At 43.2% G+C, this 22805-nt stretch overlaps 1 protein-coding gene and 1 non-coding gene across 2 annotated transcripts in view; one reads left to right on the top strand and one right to left on the bottom strand.

Moving 5' to 3' along the window:
• The window catches only part of LOC135539610 (tensin-2-like), an 80540-nt gene extending 69430 nt beyond the window's left edge, over nt 1-11110 (top strand). Inside the window, exons 21-26 of the mRNA XM_064965590.1 lie at nt 2529-2606; nt 2857-2934; nt 3322-3490; nt 6703-6771; nt 7365-7391; nt 7782-11110. Coding sequence (XP_064821662.1) covers nt 2529-2606; nt 2857-2934; nt 3322-3490; nt 6703-6771; nt 7365-7391; nt 7782-7929 — 569 coding nt within the window. The 3' untranslated portion in view covers nt 7930-11110. The remainder of the gene's footprint in view (nt 1-2528; nt 2607-2856; nt 2935-3321; nt 3491-6702; nt 6772-7364; nt 7392-7781) is intronic.
• Nucleotides 11111-17205: 6095 nt separating this feature from the next.
• trnaq-uug (transfer RNA glutamine (anticodon UUG)) lies at nt 17206-17277 on the bottom strand. Its single transcript has one exon. It is a non-coding gene; the product is annotated as a tRNA-Gln (tRNA).
• Between the last annotated feature and the right edge of the window lie 5528 nt (nt 17278-22805).

The raw sequence follows: 22805 nt of genomic DNA, 5'->3' as shown, positions 1-22805 counted from the left end.
ATACACACAAAAAAATGCAATTATTCAGGAAATGGGCGTGGCTTCACATCGTTTCAGATTTTAAGAAAATAGCGGTAAAAATGCAGCCAACGATAGTGTTTACAAATTCATTGCTTTAACTCATTATGACAAATGTTATGTTTGCTGACAATTTTTTAGCTATGCTGTCCTTACGAACCACATAGCATGTCATTACAGCAGTATGTAGCGGTATGTTAGCTAGTTACCTAACATAAATTGGCTACTTAAAATCAAACTTGCCAGTATATAAACTATATGCTATCTAACAATCCAACATTTATTGACTTTATTATTCCCTTCATTCTTAGTTTAGCTAAATTGTGTAGTCGTGGTGTGTTCTCAATGGACATTCGGGTGCTTTTATAAATTCGCTTTGGCTATCTTCTCCGATTTCAGAGAACTCTTGTCTGAGTGTATCAGAGCCAGATTTATGAATTTACGAGAACCCAACACCGGTTGGATATGGCTGGTGACAGTTAACGTCGGCAAAATAGCGTAATTAAACCAAAGCTCTGTATAACATGAAAACAGCCTAACCAGCTCTGCTAAGGCAAGTAAAATGGTCAGAGTGGTCACTCTAGTCAATGTTAGCTTGGGTGCTTGACTGCCGTTGTAAGGTCAGAACGCTCAAATCAACCCTACACCTCGGCCCGAGCGTCCAGTGTACGCTCTGAATTTACAAACGGACAATCTGACAACGAGCGCACTCTGGCACTCCAGATTGAATTTAAGAATACACCCAAAGTCGTAAAATGTCTAACTAGTAATGTGTTATGCTAATTAGCTAGCAAGAGGTTGCATAGCAACAGCATCAACTTCCGGGAGACTGGCGAAAAGCTAGTACGCTCAACTGAAAGGATACTGTTCCGTTTACAGTATACTAAAATGAACTAATGGTATGTAGTATATACTCATTAAGTATGTAGTATACAGTATGTTAGTATGGGTATTTGAACAGAGCTATAGACTGTAATCTCTGCTACCGCACGGCAAGCGGCACCGGAGCACCAAGTCTAGGACCAAAAGGCTCCTTAAAAACTTCTTGTGTAGGGGCAGGATTTTCGTTTTTGGCTAAAAAAAAACATACCCATTTGAAACTGCCTTCTCAGGCCCAGAAACTAGAATATGCATATAATTGTCAGATTAGGATAGAAAACACTCTAACGTTTCCAAAACTGTCAAAATATTGTCTGTGAGTATAACAGAACTGATATTGCAGGCGAAAACCTGAGGAAAATCAAACCAGGAAGTGCTGTATTTCCCGAAAGCTCTCTGTTCCATTGGATGCCTTGCCTCCATTTAAAGGGATATCAACCATATTCCTTTTCCTATTGCTTCCTAAAAGGTGTCAACAGTCTTTAGACATAGTTTCAGGCTTTTATTTTTAAAAATTAGCAAGAAAAATAACAGTGTCAGTGAATACCTGGGTGGGGCAGCCATTCTCTCTCCCTCTCCTATTGAAAAAGCCACAGTCCCGGTTTATATATTATCTATTATATATTTTAAAAACAACCTGAGGATTGATTATAAAAAACGTTTGACATGTTTCTGTGGACATTACGGATATTATTTGGAATTTTCGTTTGCGATGTCGTGACCGCTCGAGCCTGTGGATTTCTGAACATAACTCGCCAAACAAATGGAGATATTTTGGATATAAAAATCATCTTTATGGAACAAAAGGAACATTTATTGTGTGACTGGGAGTCTCGTGAGTGCAAACATCCGAAGATCATCAAAGGTAAGCGATTTAATCTATTGCTTTTCTGACTTTCGTGACCAATCTACTTGGCTGCTAGGTGTTTGTAATATTTTGTCTACTGAGAGAGATGTTTTTACAAAAACGCTTGTTATGCTTTCGCCGAAAAGCTGTATTGAAATCTGACACACCAGGTGGATTAACAACAAGCTAAGCTGTGTTTTGCTATATTGCACTTGTGATTTCATGAAAATTAAATATGTTCAGTAATTTAATTTGAATTTGGTGCGCTGCAATTCAGCAGGTGTTGATGAAAATGATCCTGCTAATGGGATGGGTACGTCAAGAAGTTTTAACAGCTCCTTCCCTCAAGCCATAAGACTGCAGAACAATTCATCAAATGGCCATCCGTCCATTTACATTGACACCCGTTTGTTGACACTCCCTTTGTTTTTACACTGCTGCAACTCGCTGTTTATTATCTATGCATAGTCACTTTACCCCTACCTAAATGTACAAAATAACTTGACTAACCTGTACCCCCGCAGAATGACCCCCTGTATATAGGCTCAATTTTATTGTCACTTTTTATTTTATATTTACTTTAGTTTATTTAGTAAATATTTTTTTTAACTCTTTCTTGAACTGCATGGTTGGATATGGGCTTGTAAGTATGCATTTCATGGTAAGGTCTACACCTGCTGTATTCAGAGCATGTGACAAATTTGATTTGATATATGGTGAAAATGGGAACTTCCCTTCCTCGTCTTCTCTACCTGTGCTGATCTGATATGCGTATGTGTTTTAGGAAGTTTATCTGCCTTAGTGTACCAGCACTCCATCACTCCTATCTCCCTGCCATGTGCCTTGTGCATCCCAGAGAAAGGTAAATCCCTATACGTTTCGAAGGAGTCACTTTTTATCTAACAATATGGGGCAGATACTACATGTGTATATCAATAGTGCATAAGCTATATGTGTGCAATACACAATATACAATTTACAGAAAGTGCATGTGAAGTGTGTATTGGGAGTGTGTTATGTGTTTGTTTGTGTTGTGTATGTATGTACACAGTGTTTGCATGGTTTTAAGGTGAGTCATGGGAAAATGTTGTCCTAACATCACTGTTTTCCAGATCTGGTTGGAGAGCTGCAGGAGATGCATAGTGCCAGCAACACCAGTACTGCAGCAGACCTCCTCAAACAGGGTGCAGGTGAGAGAGTTAAAAGTTCAAGGGTCAAATACAGCTGCAATGCAGGCTTTCGCCAGTAGTGGTGGCTCAAGGTACCTGAATCACCACAGAGAGATAGGAAAACAGTGTGGAATGCTTGCATGATTTAGCAAATATACCCACCCCATTTACGTCAATCCACACTCACTGTCTATCATTGCATTAAGCTTGGCAAGCTCCTCTCAAGTTAGATTTGCCTTGTGTAGGTGTGACATGACCTAATTCCATCTCTAAATACTGCTCATGTTAATCCATGGAAATCCATCATTCCTAATCTCCCTCCCTCTCTCTCTTTCTCTCTCCCTCCCTCCATCTCTCTCACTCCCCCTCTCTTTCTCTCTCCCTCTCTCCATCCCCATCTCCCTCCAGCCTGTAACGTACTCTACCTGAACTCCGTGGAGACAGAGTCACTGACCGGGCCTCAAGCTGTCTCCAAGGCGACCAGGTGCACTCTGACCCAGAGTCCTCGGCCCACAGCCACAGTGGTCCACTTCAAAGTGTCCACTCAGGGTATCACGCTGACCGACAGCCAGAGAAGGTGTGTAGTACATGGCTTCTCAAACATCTCATTACAATATCACGGGCATTAATATGGAGTTGATCCCCTCTTTGCTGCCATAACTGCCTCCACTCTTCTGGGAAGGCTTTCCACTAGATGGAGAATTGCTGTGGGGGCTTGCTTCCATTCAGCCACTAGAGCATTAGTGAGGTCAGGCACCGATGTTGGGTAATTGGGCCTGGCTCACAGTCGGCGTTCCAATTCATCCCAAAGGTGTATATTGGGGTTGAGGTCAGGGCTCTGCAGGCCAGTCAAGGTCTTCCACACCGATCTCGGCAAACAATTTCTGTATGGACCTTGCTTTGTGCATGGGGGCATTGTCATGCTGAAACAGGAAAGGGCCTTCCCCAAACTGTTGCCACAAAGTTGGAAGCACAGAATCATCTAGAATTTCATTGTATGCTGTAGCGTTTTCCCTTCAATAGAATTAAGGGAACTAGACCGAACCATGAAAAACAGCCCCAGACCATTATTCCTCCTCGACCAAACTTTACAGTTGGCACTATGCTTTGGGGCAGGTAGCATTCTCCTGGCATCTGCCAAGCCCAGATTGCCCGTCCGACAGACAGAGGGTGAAGCTTCATTCATCACTCCAGAGAGAACTTGTCCACTGCTCCAGAGTCCAATGGCAGAGTTCTTTTCACCACTCCAGCCGACACTTGAAATTGCACATGGTGATCTTAGGCTTGTGTGCGGCTGCTTGGCCATAGAAACCTATAACATGAAGCTCCCAACGAACAGTTTATTGTGCTGACGTTGCTTCCAGAGGTAGTTTGGAACTTGGTAGTGAGTGTTGCCACTGAGGACAGACGATTTTTACGTCCTGCGCGCTTAAGCACTCTGTGATCCCGTTCTGTGAGCTTGTTGTTGCTCTTAGATGTTTCCTCTTCACAACAACAACACTTACAGTTGACCAGAGCAGCTCTAGCAGGGCAGAAATTTGACGAACTAACTTGTTGGAAAGGTGGCATCCTATTACGGTACCACATTGAGTCACTGAGCTCTTCAGTAAGGCCATTCTACTGCCAATGTTTGTCTAAGGCGATTGCAACAGGTGTGGCTGAAATAGCCGAATCCACTCATTTGATGGGGTGTCCACAGTAACAGTGGATTATGTGATGAGTCGAGAGTTAGTGAAAAAGGGTCAATGCAGATATTCCAGGTAGCTATTGGTTAACTATTTAACTAACTATTTAGCAATCTTATAACTTGGGTTAGAGGCTGTTCAGGATCCCAGGATCAGTATCACTTTCCGTGTGGTAGCAAGAAAGTGTCCTTAGTTTAGTGATGAGTTTGGAGGGCACTTTGGTGTTGAACACTGAACTGTAGTCAGTGAACAGCATTATCACGTAGGTGTTCCTCTTGTCCAAGGTGGGAAAGGGTACTGTGGGCGGTATGCAAATTGGAGTGGGTCCAGTGTCTGGGATGGTGTTGATGTGAGCCATGGCCAGCCTTTCAAAGCATTTCATGCCTACAGATGTGAGTGCTATGGGACGATAGTCATTTAGACAGGGTACTTTGGAATTCTTGGGCACAGGGACTATGGTGGTCTGCTTGAAACATGTAGGTATTAGACTGGGTCAGTGAGAGGTTGAAAATGTTGAAGACACTTGCCAGCTGGCCAGCGCATGCTCTGAGTATGCGTCCTGGTAATCCGTCTGCGGGCTTGTAAATGTTAACCTGTTTAAAGGACTTACTCACATTGGCTGATCATGCAGTCGTCCGTAACAGCTGGTGCTCTCATGCATGGTTCAGTGTTGCTAGCCTGGAAACGAGCATAGAAGGGATTTAGCTCGTATTGTAGGCTCCCTTCACTGGAATGCTCACGGCTGGGTTTCCCTTTGTAATCTGGTAGTTTGCTAGCCCTGCCACATCCGACGAGCGTCAAAGCCGATGTAGTAGGATTCAATCTTGGTCCTGTATTGACGCTTTGCCTGTTTGATGGTTCGTCGCAAGGCACAGCGGGATTTCTTATAAGCATCCGTGTTAGTGTCCTGTTCCTTGAAAGCGGCAGCTCTAGCCTTTAGCTCAATGCGGATGTTGCCTGTAATCCATGGCTTCTAGTTGGGATATGTACGTATGGTCACTGTGGGGACAACGTCATGAATGTACTTATTAATGAAGCCGGTGACTGATGTGGTAAACTCAACTCAAACCTCAATGCCATCAGATGAATCCTGGAACATATTCCATTCTGTGCTAGAAAAACAGTCCTGTAGCTTAGCATCCGCTTCATCGGACCACTTCCTTATTGAGCACGTCACTGTTACTTCCTGTTTGAATTTTCGCTTGTGAGCAGGAATCAGGCGGATAGATTTATTGTCAGATTTGTCCAATGGAGGGTGAGGGAGAACTTTGTATGTGTCTCTTTGTGTGGAGTGAAGGTGGTCTAGAGTTTTTTCACCTCTTTTTGCACAGGTGGCATGCTGGTAGAAACTAGATAAAACATTTTTTCATTTTTCCTGCATTAAAATCACCGGCGAGTATGAGCACCACCTCTGCGTGAGTATTTTCTTGTTTGCATATGGCACTATACAGCTCGTTGAGTGTGGTCTTAGTGCCAGAATCGGTTTGTGGTGTTAAATAGACGTCTCCGAAAAATATAGATGAAAACTCTCTTGGTAAATAGCATGGTCTACAGCTTATCATGAGCTATTCTAACTCAGGAGAGCAGAGCCTCAAGACATCCTTCAGATTAGAGATCGTGCACCAGCTTGTTATTAACACACACACACACACACCCTCCCTTGAGTTTCCCTGACGTTGCAGTTATTCAGATCACGTTAATAGGAGAGTCTTGAGCCTGTAAAACTACCACTATTCCATCCAACACCATTCCAGGTCCTATGGCTATCGTATGTAGATAGATGTCTTGATTCCTGTGTTTCAAATCTTATCCAACTTTTTAAAAGTTTAAAACAATTTTAAAGTGATTTTAAACATAGTGTCAAAATACTTTTACATTATATATTTCTGTCACATGGAATTTCTTTGAGTGTACAGAATAACTTATGTTTATCATTGCTGGCGCCTATTCTCATAACTAACCAAATTCGTTATATTTATTTTTAATGTAACTTTACCTCCGTAAAGCTATCTTCTTGTTTAGGTATGCACACTATCATCCTCTGACTGTCCCCCCCCCCCCCCATCTCTTTTTACCCACCTTTCCTATCTTTTCCTCTATGCAGACTATTTTTCAGGAGACACTACCCCATCAACAGTGTGACCTTCAGCAGCGTGGAGCCTCAGGACCAGAGGTGGGCCCAACGTCAGGCAAACGTTAGAGTAACCTTTAGACAACACATGGAACGATAGGTTCTGACACTGGCTTTATGCCTATATGCAACCACTGTTACATAGATCGTGCTTCTATATGAACAGTAACAAATTATGTGTTTGAGCAAATACAGACCATAAGGGTCTTTAGCTATGTAGCGAAGTTGACCTTGTGTTTTGTCATTTCTAAACACTGCTTCATTTGGTAAACCTATATTGCAATGTAGTTTAGGGTTGGGGTCAATTCATTTCGTTCATTGTTATTTCAAATCCAATTGATCCCAACCCTGGCTAAATGTTGTAGGGTTAATAACAGTATTAACCCTGTATTGAGCTATTATGAGTGCTACAGCTTGAAGGGACTTATATTAATGTTTCTCAATACTGGTACAGTATAAACCTGTTTGTGCAATGTGCAACTATAGTATATTTTTTTCCGGTTAAGTACAACAGCTGTAACTGTATGACTGCTCTTTTTTGTGTATTTGAGAAGCTCTATCTGTCTCGTGCATTCATGTGAATATCTAAGCCTTGTCTTTATGTCCCTGTCTCTCTGCCTGTCTGTCTGCTTCAGGTGGACTAATTTTGATAAGTCAAGCAAGTAAGTGCATGTGTGTGTCTCTCTGCTTGTCTGTGTGTGTGGATAGCATTGTGTGTGTGCATGGCAATTTATCAAACAGTATCCTCTTTTAGAAAATATTACTTTTTATCAAATTGATCCTTACATTGAATGATCCTAAAAAGATAATTTAAAGTGAATTAAAGTCAAGTGATGCCCCACGGTTCTTCTCATATCTGTGATTCTCATTAGAAGAACACAATGAGCGCACTGAAAAAGGGAACTCTGCTACCATCATAGATCTTAAAACAACAACCAGAAAACCTGTTCTCTTTGATTCACTTGTCTGTTGAACTAATCTCCTACGCCATCCTTTTTCTGGTCCCCTTTCATCACCCCCCTCTTTCTCTCTCATCATCCCCTCTCCTGTAGGGTGTTTGGTTTTGTGGCCAGGCGGACGGGCAGCGCATCCGAGAACGTGTGTCACCTTTTCGCTGAGATGGACCCGGAGCAGCCAGCTGTGGCCATCGTCAACTTTATCAACAAGGTCATGCTGGGGCCCCATCAGCAACGCAGATGAGCTAGGGCCCCCCAGAGCAAGAGCCACAACAGGGGATAACCGTGTGTGGGTCACAGTGTGTAAATTGGTGGGCGATAATGGTTGGGTATGTGTTTCTGCAAATTTGTCGATGTGTTTGTGTACACAAATTGGTGAGTGTGTGTACGAAGTGGTGGGTATGGGTCAGCAAATTGGTGTGTGTTTGTGTGTGTTCATGATTGAAGATAGCTGTCCATTGGTCCAGGAGAGGAACAGGATTGGACATGCATCATGTCCATCAAGACGGTATGTTAGAGAGTATATTTTGAGGTGATACAGAGTTAAGCTTGTCCTCTACAGTTAAGTGAGTCGATTAACACCACCTCTACCGGGTGAGCTTTATATATATTATTTTGGGGGGTCCATTCAGTTACTGTTTGCCATCACCTTTCATTTAATCATGTTTGTATGACTATGAAGTATGTGTAATTTTAAATAGGCAAGCCTTATAAAAAAGCCTGTACAATGTCAATGACCACCCAGTTTGCACACAAGCAGATTTGGAAGATCACTTTTTATTGGTCAGTATTATGTTACCCAATTTCTGTATAGTCAACCTCTTTGACGAGTTGGACAAAGCCGCACAGAAGTTGGTTATAGTAAATGTGTGAGTGTAATGGAATGTCAGAAATGGAATCGGAGTCATTTTTATTGTGTTTATAGTTGAACTGGAATGGCAACATATCCTGGGTTGTGTTCATTATGTATTGAAACAAAGGATAACCTGGACTTACTCATTTTCATTTTCTGTTACGAAACCTTTTTAAAATGTTTTCCCTTGCGTGCCCTAATGAACATGACCATGGTCTTTATTATGTGTTTTTTCTATCATGCCAGTACTGAGGTGGTTACATTGGGCTGGCATGCCAAAGAGAGGAAAAGCAAGTGATCCCATGGAGAGGAATATGAAGAGAGCTATTTGAAGAGATGATTAAATGCTATATTGATATGATGAACTCTGATGTTTTTAAATTACAAGTTTAAATTTACACACCATATCCCAAAGAATATTTTCCAAACCATAGAAGAACTTTCCTACACTATGTTTGTATTTATTTAACAATGGTGCGTTATGCACTTCAATGTAGTGATTAATAAATGTGAGCATTGCTCACCATGTCCAAAGTGATATGGGCCTTGCATTAAGAATCAGAAAATACTCTTATTTTCCCCCCTAAAATGTATTTTTCAAACATCTAAATACACTGCTCAAAAAAATAAAAGTGTTTAAAAATAAACACTAACATAACACATCCTAGACCTGAATGAATAAAATATTCTTATTAAATACTTTTTTCTTTACATAGTTGAATGTGCTGACAACAAAATCACACAACTTTGATGTAATGTCCTTAAAACAAGTCATGAGGCTCAGTAGTGTGTGTGGCCTCCATGTGCCTGCATGACCTCCCTACAATGCCTGGGCATGCTCCTGCTGAGGTGGCGGATGGTCTCCTGAGGGATCTCCTCCCAGACCTGGACTAAAGCATCCGCCAACTCCTGGACAGTCTGTGGTGCAACGTGGCGTTGGTGGATGGAGCGAGACATGATGTCCCAGATGTGCTCAATTGGATTTAGGTCTGGTGAACGGGCGGGCCAGTCCATAGCATCAATGCTTACTCTTGCAGGAACTGCTGACACACTCCAGCCACATAAGGTCTAGCATTGTCTTGCAGTAGAAGGAACCCAGGGCCAACCACACCAGCATATGGTCTCACAAGGGGTCTGAGGATCTCATCCCGGTACCTAATGGCAGTCAGGCTACCTCTGGCACGCACATGGAGGGCTGTGCGGCCCCCCAAAGAAATGCCACCCCACACCATGACTGACCCACCGCCACACCGGTCATGCTGGAGGATGTTGCAGGCAGCAGAACGTTCTCCATGGCGTCTCCAGACTGTCACGTCTGTCACATGTGCTCAGTGTGAACCTGCTTTCATCTGTGAAGAGCACAGGGCGCCAGTGGCGAATTTGCATATCTTGGTGTTCTCTGGCAAATGCCAAACGTTCTGCACGGTGTTGGGCTGTAAGCACAACCCCCACCTGTGGACGTTGGACCCTCATGGAGTCTGTTTCTGACCGTTTGAGCAGACACATGCACATTTGTGGCCTGCTGGAGGTAATTTTGCAGGGCTCTGGCAGTGCTCCTCCTTGCACAAAGGCGGAGGTAGCGGTCCTGCTGCTGGGTTGTTGCCCTCCTACGGCCTCCTCCACGGCTCCTGATGTACTGGCCTGTCTCCTAGTCGTGCCTCCATGCTCTGGACACTACGCTGACGGACACAGCAAACCTTCTTGCCACATCTCGCATTGATGTGCCATCCTGGATGAGCTGCACTACCTGAGCCACTTGTGTAGGTTGTAGACTCCGTCTCATGCTACCACTAGAGTCAAAGCACCGCCAGCATTCAAAAGTGACCAAAACATCAGCCAGGAAGCATAGGAACTGAGAAGTGGTCTGTGATCCCCACCAGCAGAACCACTCCTTTATTGGGGGTGTCTTGCTAATTGCCTATAATTTCCACCTGTTGTCTATTCCATTTGCACAACAGAATGTGAAATTTAGTGTCAATCAGTGTTGCTTCCTAATTGGACAGTTTGATTTCACAGAAGTGTGATTGACTTGGAGTTACATTGTGTTTCTTAAATGTTGCCTTTGTTTTTTTGAGCAGTGTATATTTAATACTGTATGTAAACTAAATCAACCTGCCAGTGAACCTTGCAGTCAACTGTAACTTAAGATGAGTCGTAGCTGAACATCCTACAGCAAGATAAAAGAAAACCATGACAGAATAGATTGAACTAGATATTATCTTGGGCCACATGTTTTATGATCCAATTTCCTGGACCTGCAATTTGCTTTGTATTAAACCAAACATACTGTAATAGCCAAATATAACGCTGAAGCCATAGACAACCAAGCACTCATATTTTGTTTTGTAAAGGAATATTTTATTATTGAGGTTTGATTCCTGTATACTTTTTTTGTGCCGTTTTGTTATCGAGTGTTTTACATGACAATTGTTGCAGTATTTAGATTAATGATTTATTGTTTGTATTTTTCATATGGAGTTTATGATATATTTTCAGTCTCTGATAAAGTTTATAACAAAGCAGTATAAGAAAAACATTGATATTTTAAACTGAAAATGTAGTAAATAAAGGGTTGGGGAAAAATGTGTTCTGTCTGCCTTAATTGCAATTACCTCACAGAAATGTTGTTTTATTTCCAAGGGATTTTAGTAGATCCACCTAAATACTGATAGGCCTTCAGAACCAATAAAAACATACTAGAGCTATGTTTGGTGGTGGTAAACCATTTTCAGTGCCTACAGAAAGCATTCAAACCTTTGAATTTTTCCACATTTTATTACAGCCTGAATTTCAAATGGATTAAATAGAGATTTTGTGTCGCTGTCCTACACACAATACCCCATAATGTCAAGGTGGAATTATGTTTTTAGAAATGTTGACGAATTAATCAAAAATGTCTTGTCATGAAGTATTCACCCCTTTGTTAAGGAAAGCCTAAATAATTTCAAGAGTAGAGATTTGCTCAACAAGTCACATTTAAAAAAATATATATATATTTCACCTTTATTTAACCAGGTAGGCCAGTTGAGAACAAGTTCTCATTTACAGCTGTGACCTGGCCAACATAAAGCAAAGCAGTGCGACAAAAAACACAGTTACACATGGGATAAACAAAAGTATAGTCGACAACACAATAGAAAAATATGTATACAGTGTATGCAAATGTGGTAAGGCAATGAATAGGTCAATAGTAGCGAAGTAATTACAATTTGTCAAATTAACACTGGAGTGATAGATGTGCAAATAGAAATACCGGTGTGCAAATGAGCAAAAAAGTAAAAAAACAAACAATTTGGGGATAAGTTATTTAGTTGTATGGGCTATTTACAGATGGGCTGTGTACAGCTGCAGCGATTGGTAAGCTGCTCAGATAGCGGATTCTTAAAGTTGGATGGTGTATCAATATATCCAGTCCCAACAAAGATACAGGCGTCTTCACTCAATTGCCAGAGAGGAAGGAAACCGCTCAGGGAATTCACCATGAGGCCAAAGGTGATTTTAAAACATTTACAAAGATTAATGGCTGTGATAGGAAAAAACAGGATGGATCAACAACATTGTATTTACTCCACAATACTAACCTAAATGACAGTGAAAAGGAAGCCTGTACAGAATAACAAATATTCCAACACATGCATCCTGTTTGCAATAAGGCACTAAAGTAAAACTGGGAAAAAAATGTGCCAAAGCAATGAACTTTGTCCTGAATACAAAGAGTTATTTACATTTAAGTCATTTAGCAGACGCTCTTATCCAGAGCGACTTACAAATTGGTGAATTCACCTTCTGACATCCAGTGGAACAGCCACTTTACAATAGTGCATCTAAATCATTTAAGGGGGGGTGAGAAGGATTACTTTATCCTATCCTAGGTATTCCTTGAAGAGGTGGGGTTTCAGGTGTCTCCGGAAGGTGGTGATTGACTCCGCTGTCCTGGCGTCGTGAGGGAGTTTGTTCCACCATTGGGGGGCCAGAGCAGCGAACAGTTTTGACTGGGCTGAGCGGGAACTGTACTTCCTCAGTGGTAGGGAGGCGAGCAGGCCAGAGGTGGATGAACGCAGTGCCCTTGTTTGGGTGTAGGGCCTGATCAGAGCCTGGAGGTACTGCGGTGCCGTTCCCCTCACAGCTCCGTAGGCAAGCACCATGGTCTTGTAGCGGATGCGAGCTTCAACTGGAAGCCAGTGGAGAGAGCGGAGGAGCGGGGTGACGTGAGAGAACTTGGGAAGGTTGAACACCAGACGGGCTGCGGCGTTCTGGATGAGTTGTAGGGGTTTAATGGCACAGGCAGGGAGCCCAGCCAACAGCGAGTTGCAGTAATCCAGACGGGAGATGACAAGTGCCTGGATTAGGACCTGCGCCGCTTCCTGTGTGAGGCAGGGTCGTACTCTGCGGATGTTGTAGAGCATGAACCTACAGGAACGGGCCACCGCCATGATGTTAGTTGAGAACGACAGGGTGTTGTCCAGGATCACGCCAAGGTTCTTAGCGCTCTGGGAGGAGGGCACAATGGAGTTGTCAACCGTGATGGCGAGATCATGGAACGTGCAGTCCTTCCCCGGGAGGAAGAGCAGCTCCGTCTTGCCGAGGTTCAGCTTGAGGTGGTGATCCGTCATCCACACTGATATGTCTGCCAGACATGCAGAGATGCGATTCGCCACCTGGTCATCAGAAGGGGGAAAGGAGAAGATTAATTGTGTGTCGTCTGCATAGCAATGATAGGAGAGACCATGTGAGGTTATGACAGAGCCAAGTGACTTGGTGTATAGCGAGAATAGGAGAGGGCCTAGAACAGAGCCCTGGGGGACACCAGTGGTGAGAGCGCGTGGCGAGGAGACAGATTCTCGCCACGCCACCTGGTAGGAGCGACCTGTCAGGTAGGACGCAATCCAAGCGTGGGCCGCGCCGGAGATGCCCAACTCGGAGAGGGTGGAGAGGAGGATCTGATGGTTCACAGTATCGAAGGCAGCCGATAGGTCTAGAAGGATGAGAGCAGAGGAGAGAGAGTTAGCTTTAGCAGTGCGGAGCGCCTCCGTGATACAGAGAAGAGCAGTCTCAGTTGAATGACTAGTCTTGAAACCTGACTAATTTGGATCAAGAAGGTCATTCTGAGAGAGATAGCGGGAGAGCTGGCCAAGGACGGCACGTTCAAGAGTTTTGGAGAGAAAAGAAAGAAGGGATACTGGTCTGTAGTTGTTGACATCGGAAGTGTAGGTTTTTTCAGAAGGGGTGCAACTCTCGCTCTCTTGAAGACGGAAGGGACGTAGCCAGCGGTCAGGGATGAGTTGATGAGCGAGGTGAGGTAAGGGAGAAGGTCTCCGGAAATGGTCTGGAGAAGAGAGGAGGGGATAGGGTCAAGCGGGCAGGTTGCAAGAAGCGAGATTTCATCTGGAGAGAGAGGGGAGAAAGAGGTCAGAGCACAGGGTAGGGCAGTGTGAGCAGAACCAGCGGTGTCGTTTGACTTAGCAAACGAGGATCGGATGTCGTCGACCTTCTTTTCAAAATGGTTGACGAAGTCATCTGCAGAGAGGGAGGAGGGGGAGGGGGAGGAGGATTCAGGAGGGAGGAGAAGGTGGCAAAGAGCTTCCTAGGGTTAGAGGCAGATGCTTGGAATTTAGAGTGGTAGAAAGTGGCTTTAGCAGCAGAGACAGAGGAGGAAAATGTAGAGAGGAGGGAGTGAAAGGATGCCAGGTCCGCAGGGAGGCGAGTTTTCCTCCATTTCCGCTCGGCTGCCCGGAGCACTGTTCTGTGAGCTCGCAATGAGTCGTCGAGCCACGGAGCGGGAGGGGAGGACCGAGCCGGCCTGGAGGATAGGGGACATAGAGAGTCAAAGGATGCAGAAAGGGAAGAGAGGAGGGTTGAGGAGGCAGAATCAGGAGATAGGTTGGAGAAGGTTTGAGCAGAGGGAAGAGATGATAGGATGGAAGAGGAGAGAGTAGCGGGGAGAGAGAGCGAAGGTTGGGACGGCGCGATACCATCCGAGTAGGGGCAGTGTGGGAAGTGTTGGATGAGAGCGAGAGGGAAAAGGATACAAGGTAGTGGTCGGAGACTTGGAGGGGAGTTGCAATGAGGTTAGTGGAAGAACAGCATCTAGTAAAGATGAGGTCGAGGCGTATTGCCTGCCTTGTGAGTAGGGGGGAAGGTGAGAGGGTGAGGTCAAAAGAGGAGAGGAGTGGAAAGAAGGAGGCAGAGAGGAATGAGTCAAAGGTAGACGTGGGGAGGTTAAAGTCGCCCAGGACTGTGAGAGGTGAGCCGTCCTCAGGAAAGGAGCTTATCAAGGCATCAAGCTCATTGATGAACTCTCCGAGGGAACCTGGAGGGCGATAAATGATAAGGATGTTAAGCTTGAAAGGGCTGGTAACTGTGACAGCATGGAATTCAAAGGAGGCGATAGACAGATGGGTAAGGGGAGAAAGAGAGAATGACCACTTGGGAGAGATGAGGATCCCGGTGCCACCACCCCGCTGAACAGAAGCTCTCGGGGTGTGCGAGAACACGTGGGCGGACGAAGAGAGAGCAGTGGGAGTAGCAGTGTTATCTGTGGTGATCCATGTTTCCGTCAGTGCCAAGAAGTCGAGGGACTGGAGGGAGGCATAGGCTGAGATGAACTCTGCCTTGTTGGCCGCAGATCGGCAGTTCCAGAGGCTACCGGAGACCTGGAACTCCATGTGGGTCGTGCGCGCTGGGACCACCAGATTAGGGTGGCCGCGGCCACGCGGTGTGGAGCGTTTGTATGGTCTGTGCAGAGAGGAGAGAACAGGGATAGATAGACACATAGTTGACAGGCTACAGAAGAGGCTACGCTAATGCAAAGGAGATTGAATGACAAGTGGACTACACGTCTCGAATGTTCAGAAAGTTAAGCTTTAGCAAGAATCTTATTGACTAAAATGATTGAAATGATACAGTACTGCTGGAGTAGGCTAGCTGGCAGTGGCTGCGTTGTTGACACTACACTAATCAAGTCGTTCCGTCGAGTGTAATAGTTTCTACAGTGCTGCTATTCGGGGGCTAGCTGGCCAGCTAGCAGTGTTGATTACGTTACGTACGTTAAAAGAACGACAATAGCTGGCTAGCTAACCTAGAAAATCGCTCTAGACTACACAATTGTCTTAGATACAAAGACGGCTATGTAGCTAGCTAGCTACGATCAAGCAAATCAAACCGTTGTACTGTAATGAAGTGAAATGAAAATGTGATACTACCTGTGGAGCGAAGCGGAATGTTGACCGGATTGTTGAAGTTAATTCGGTAGACGTTGGCTAGCTGTTGGCTAGCTAGCTAGCAGTATCTCTTACGTTAAGGACGACAAATAGCTGGCTAGCTAACCTCGGTAAATTAAGATAATCACTCTAAGTCTACACACTCTAAACTACACAATTATCTTGGATACGAAGACAGCAAGATCAACTATGTAGCTAGCTAACACTACACTGATCGAGTCGTTCAGTTGAGTGTAATAGTTTCTACAGTGCTAGTAGACGGTAGACGTAGCTAGCTGCTGGGCAGATAGCAGTGTAGACTACGTTAGGACGACAAAATACGATATGTTATGTTGGGGGGACACATAACTGAGTACCACTGTTCATATTTTCAAGCATGGTGGTGGCCACAATGTTATGGGTATGCTTGTCATCGGGAAGGACTAGGGAGTTTTTAAGGATTACGAAAACTATGGAATAGAGCTAAGCACAGACAAGATCCTAGAGGAAAACGTAGTTGTCTGCTTTCCAACAGACACGGTTACAAATTCACATTTCAGCAGGACAATAACTTAAAAATGAGGCCAAATACACTGGAATTGCTTACTCAGGTGACATTAAATGTACCAGAGTGGCCTAGTTACAGTTTTGACTTAAATCAGCCTGAACATCTATGGCAAGACTTGAAAATGGCTTATTAGAATTTTAAAAATTATAATGTACAAATATTGTACAATCCAGATGTGCAGATTTCTTAGACTTACCCAGAAACTCAGCCGTAATTGCTGCCAAAGATGATTCTAACATGTATTGACTTGGGGTGTGAATACCTACGTAAAAAGATATTTCTGTATTTAAGATTTCTTAAAACATGCTTTTTTACTTTAATCATTATGGGGTATTGTGTGTTGATGGGTGAGGAAAAAATATAAATTTAATCCAGGCTGTAACACAAAATGTGGAATAAATCAAGGGGTATGAATACTTTCTGAAGGCACTGTATCTATGGCAGGGATCATCAACTAGATTCAGCTGCGGGCCTATTTTTTTCTTGGGGGGATGGACGGGGGCTGGAACATAATAACAAATAATTTGGAGACTGCAAATTTGACCGCAAGCCCAAAATATGCTTGACTAAAACATATTTTCAAACTTTGCTTACGTTTGTATACGATCACGTCTATTATGTTTGGGAATACTTTAGAAGATTTATTAAAATAAAATCAATTGGAGCAGATTGCCTGTTTTACAGTCTATTATGTCCAACAATGAAGATACACATTATTTAAAAAAGTAGTTTTTATTCTATTTTTTTGCTTAGAAAACTTGGGGGGCCCTAGTACAGAAGACCCACCAACTGTTGTATTTTACCTTTTGACAGGAGACAACAAATCCACATCTGAGATAACTACCAATAATTTCACTGTCCATAATATTTGTGTAACTGATATTTTCAATCAAAATGACGAGGTCCTACCGAGATTTGAACTCGGATCGCTGGATTCAAAGTCCAGAGTGCTAACCATTACACCATAGGACCACTCGCAGGAGAAATAGCTAAAACCTGGGTTCTTATCCGGTACATGCACGTGCCGTCAAACTCTTTACAGGATGCTGTTATAGCTACTCGTGCATCGGTAATGTAATTCAGTAGCAATTTTGCCAACAGACATATTAAACGTGAAATTGCAAAAACATGCATGCCGAAATGCTAGGCAAAAGAAAGACATTGCTACCAAACAAGCGAATTAATCAGCTAGCTTAGTTGAACAGCTAGCGTACTGCAAATATTAGAGAAGCATGGCAGCTAGCTTTTCCCGAAGTGCTTTCCTACGTAGCTTGCGAACAAATAATAAGTCCGATAATAGGCATGTATTTGTCGTTTTCGCTTCTGCTTTCAACAGCTAGCTGAGGGTGTTGATATTCGTCCTAACTAGCAAAAGTCACTAGCTAGCTATTAGCTAGCCAGCTAACGCTAGCATATTTATGCTGGCTGTTAGCTAAATGTAACCAAAAAATGCAATCCCACAAGCAGGTCCCTAAATGTAGAAGACGAATATCGGATTCTGCATGACATACTATAGCAGGCAAAACGTTCTAATCGCCGTCCTTTTCGTCCCATTAGCTTAGCTAGCTAGCTCTGCTGTAAGTGTGGTTTTACTGCATGTACATGATGGCATTGCTTTCTTAGCCCTGGCTATAATATTGCGGCTTAAATTGTAAATAGTCTGTAGAGGGGGCTAGAGAGTTACGGCCCAGGGTTAGGCCTGGGTCACCAGTAATATAATGTTCAACCAGAGGAATATTCAGTAAATAATACATCTTTGGGTCTAATTAGGCCTACAAACTACTTATGTTTTATATGGGCAGTATTTATGGATTTGTTAAAGCTGGGAATTGTGAATAAAAATACTTGTTGGGCCTTGTGAACATTCCAAACAAAGACTTGTTAATTGCATCCTTTCCCATTGACAGAAAAGTATGTTCTGACTGGAAAATCTCATAATATGTGTATGTGCTTTATGTGTGTGTGTGTGTGCGTGAGAGAGAGTTTGGGGAGGGTTCTGGCCAGTGATAAGTCATCATCAAGACATAAAATTCTTAACAATTCATGTGACTGACTCATGTGAACTCGAGACAACTTTCCAGGACAAAGTCCCCCGGCTCACACTAACATTCATCTTGTCTCAGCTACAGGTGTAATTTACCTGCTATCTATGTTCGACATAGAATACGATACAGGACTCAAACGTACTTCAACGACTACAAGAAATCAACCCCCGAAGAGTAGGAGGAAATGGCATCAATACTGAAATTTGAAAGCAAGTCTGACTAAACAAACGTGAAGTAGCCTAATGTTAGGCATTTCTCCTCCCTTCAGAGGCCATTACAGAGGATTGTGACTAGGATTGTTTCTCTCCAAGAAAAGGATTTATCCTGTCCTGTGTGCTGTAACATCTTAAGGGATCCTGACCACCTGTCGGGTAGCCATAGCTTATGTAAAGCCTGTCTCAATGAATTCTGGACATTCCCATTTCTAGAAGATCCTCAACAGGACAACCTCCTTGTAATCTGATTTTAAAGAAACTGTGAGGCTTTCTCACGGGAGAAGTCAGAGAGCTTCAGCAGGTCTGGGGTGCTCTGTATTCTGCACAGAGTAAAACTCAAACTGTACTGTCCAAATGATAAACAGCCTGTGAGTTGTCAAACAACAACAAAAAACATGCAAACCACAAGTTCTGTCCCATAGATGAAGCTGCACAGGATTATAAGGTATAAGCAAAGCCCACTCTTATAAGACATACCAGTAATAAATCTATGACTACGACCTAATTTTGCTGAAACTTATACATTTTACAGCAGTATAAATATCAAAGTAATTAAAGCAGGAATAGAGAGACTTTCCTCAAATTTAAGTGTCATGTTTCATTCCATGGAGCAACTCAAGGCTACATTGAAGGAGCCCTTAAACTGACGTCAAACGAAATGATCTGGATGCAGTTTCAGTTACTCGCAACAAAGTTCTTTCTGAGTTGATTTGTATGTCAACCCCCAAAAATTGCCTGAATCTCAGTTGCATTGCATAGTACGAGATAGAAATCAATCATTTTTCACGTAACTGACTATGCAATGTCCAATCAGTGAGCAGAGGAAAGTTGTCTGCTAAACACCTTTGTATACAGTCGTGTGTGGGGAAAAAAAGTATTTCTTCCTTATGATGTTGCCTTCTTTCGATACTTTAACAGATTGTTTTTCTAACTGACAATACATAACAGTTGCATAAACATGTTTGTGCAGACAAATATCAGATGCATCTCATTGTGTCAAATACATTGTACAACCTGAGTGTGAAAAGAGCATCAATGTACTCTAATTTTGCATACTGGGCCGTACACCAGGTGATGGCCTGTATTTGTTTACAAAATGATGTATAGAATGCTGAAACATTTTAGTTGACCTCTTGGTGTTTATTCAACATCTTCTACCCCCAAGCTATAAGACTCCTGAACATCTAATCATATGGCTGCTCAGACTATTTGCATTGTCGGACAGGCACTGAATATCTTTGATTTCAAATCAAATAAAAATGTGTCAAATGTGCTGAATACAACAGGTAAATGCTTACAAGTCCTTAAACAACAAGGTGTGAAGAAAAAATACATTAAAAAATAAATGCCAATATCTTAACATTTTTTTTTTTTACTAATAATTAAAGAGCAGCAGTAAAATAACAATAGTGGGGCTATATACAGGGGGTACTGGTACAGAGTCAATGTGCGGGGGCACCAGTTTGTCGGGATAATTGAAGTAATATGTATATGTAGGTAGAGTTATTGAAGTGACTATGCAAAGATAACAAACATATAGTAGCAGCAGTATAAAAAGGGGGCGGGACAATGCAAATAGTCTGGGTAGCCATTTGATTAGATGTTCAGGAGTCTTATGACTTGGGGTTAGAAGCTGTATAGAAGTCTCTTGGACATAGACTTGGCGCTCTGGTACTGTATGCTGTGCAGTAGCAGAGAGAACAGTCTATGACTAGGGTGGCTGGAGTTTTTGACAATTTTTAGGGCCCTTCCTCTGACACCGCCTGGTATAGAGATTCTGGATGACAGAAAGGTTGGCCCCAGTGATGTACTGGGCTGTACACACAACCCTCTGTAGTGCCTTACGGTCGGAGGCCAAGCAGTCGCAATACCAGGAAGTGATGCAACCAGTCAGGATGCTCTCGATGGTGGAGCTGTAGAAACCTTTGAGAATCTGAGGACCCATGCCAAATATTTCAAATCAAATTTTATTGGTCACACACACATGATTAGTAGATGTTATTGCGAGTGTAGCAATGCTTGTGCTTCTAGTTCCGACAGTGCAGTAATATCTAACAAGTAATCTAACAAATTCACAATGATTACATTATACACACAAATGTAAAGGGAGGAATAAGAATATGTGCATATAAATATATGGATGAGCGACAACCGTGTGGCATAGACAAGATGCAGTAGATGGTATAGAATACAGTAAATACAAATGAGATGAGTAATGTAGGATATGTAGACATTATTAAAGTGGCATTATTTAAATTGACTAGTGATACCTTTTATTAAATCAGTTTATTACATTTATTAAAGTGGCCAGAGATTTGTGTCTGTATGTTGGCAGCAGCCACTCAATGTTAGTGGTGGCTGTTTAACAGTCTGATGGCTTTGAGATAGAAGCTTTTTTTTTGGTCTCTTGGTCCCAGCTTTGATGCACCTGTACTGACCTCGCCTTCTGGATGATAGCGGGGTGAACATGCAGTGGCTCGGGTGGTTGTTGTCCTTGATGATCTTTTTGGCCTTCCTGTGACATCGGGTGCTATAGGTGTCCTAGAGGGCAGGTAGTATGCCCCCGGTGATGCATTGTGTAGACCGCACTACTCTCTGGAGAGCCTTGCGGTTGTGGGCGGAGCAGTTGCCGTACCAGGTGGTGATATAGCCCGACAGGATGCTCTCGATTGTGCATCTGTAAAAGTTTAAGTGTTTTTGGTGACAAGCCAAATTTCTTCAGCCTCCTGAGGTTGAAGAGGCGCTATTGCACCTTCTTCACCATGCTGTCTGTGTGGATGGACCATTTTAGTTTGTCCATGATGTGTATCCTGAGGAACTTAAAACTTCCACCTTCTCTAGTACTATACTGTCAATGGGGATAGGGGGGTGTTTGCTCTACTGATTCCTGAAGTCCATGATCATCTCCTTTGTTTTGTTGACATTGCGTGAGAGGTTGTTTTCCTGACACCATACTCCGAGGGCTCTCACCACCTCCCTGTTGGCCGTCTCGTCGTTGTTGGTAATCAAGACTACCACTGTAGTGTCGTCTGCAAACTTGATGATTGAGTTGGAGGTGTGCATGGCCACGCAGTCATGGGTGAACAGGGAGTACAGGAAGGGGCTGAGAATGCACCCTTGTGGGACCCCCCATTGTTGAGGATCAGCTGGGTGGTGATGATGTTTCCTACCTTCACCACCTGGTTTTCTATTTGCAATCCGTGATTGACTGTAGACCCTGCCACATATGTCTCGTGTTTGTGTCGTTGATTTGCAACTCTACTTTGTCTCTATACTTACGCTTTGCTTGTTTGATTGCCTTGTGGAGGGAATAGCTACACTGTTTGTATTCGGTCATGTTTCCAGTCGCCTTGCCATGATTAAAAGCGGTGGTTCGCGCTTTCAGTTTTGCACAAATGCTGCCATCAATCCACGGTTTCTGGTAAGGGAAGGTTTTAATAGTCACAGTGGGTACAATATCACCAATGCACTTGCTAATAAACTCGCTCACTGAGTCAGCATATACGTCAATGTTGTAGGCTGAGGCTACCCGGAACATGTCCACGTGATCAAAGCAATCTTGAAGCGTGGAATGCGATTGGTCAGACCAGCATTGGATAGACCTGAGCACGGGTGTTTCCTGTTTGAGTTTCTGTCTATAGGCTGGGAGCAACAAAATGGAGTCATGGTCAGATTTGCTGAAGGGAGGGCGGGGGAGGACTTTGTATGCATTGCGGAAATTAGAGTAGCAATGGTCCAGAATGCTACCAGTGTCACGGTCGTCCTCCTCTTCATCTGAAGAGTAGAGGCGAGAAGGATCGGAGGACCAAAATGTGGCGTGGTATGTGTTCATCATTAATTTTAATAAAGAACACTGAACACTGAAACACTATACAAAAACAATAAACAAAATAACAACCGTGAAGCTAATGCGAACTGTGCTGAAACAAGCAATCACAACATAGACAATCACCCACAAACAGTGCAACCCAGGCTACCTAAGTATGATTCTCAATCAGAGACAACTAATGACACCTGCCTCTGATTGAGAACCATACTAGGCCGAAACATAGAAATCCCCAAATCATAGAAAATCAAACATAGACTGCCCACCCCAACTCACACCCTGACCATACTAAATAATGAATACAAAACAAAGGAAATAAAGGTCAGAACGTGACAACCAGCTCATGTCACGCATTCGATATGCTGTTAGAATTTACGAAGACTTGTTCTCAGATGAGCTTTGTTAATATCCCCA

The sequence above is a fragment of the Oncorhynchus masou genome, chromosome 5, assembly GCF_036934945.1.
Source record: "Oncorhynchus masou masou isolate Uvic2021 chromosome 5, UVic_Omas_1.1, whole genome shotgun sequence".
Taxonomy (NCBI): domain Eukaryota; kingdom Metazoa; phylum Chordata; class Actinopteri; order Salmoniformes; family Salmonidae; genus Oncorhynchus; species Oncorhynchus masou.
The sequence above is the reverse complement of the archived record's forward strand: the minus strand, read 5'-3'. Positions and strand labels throughout refer to the sequence as shown.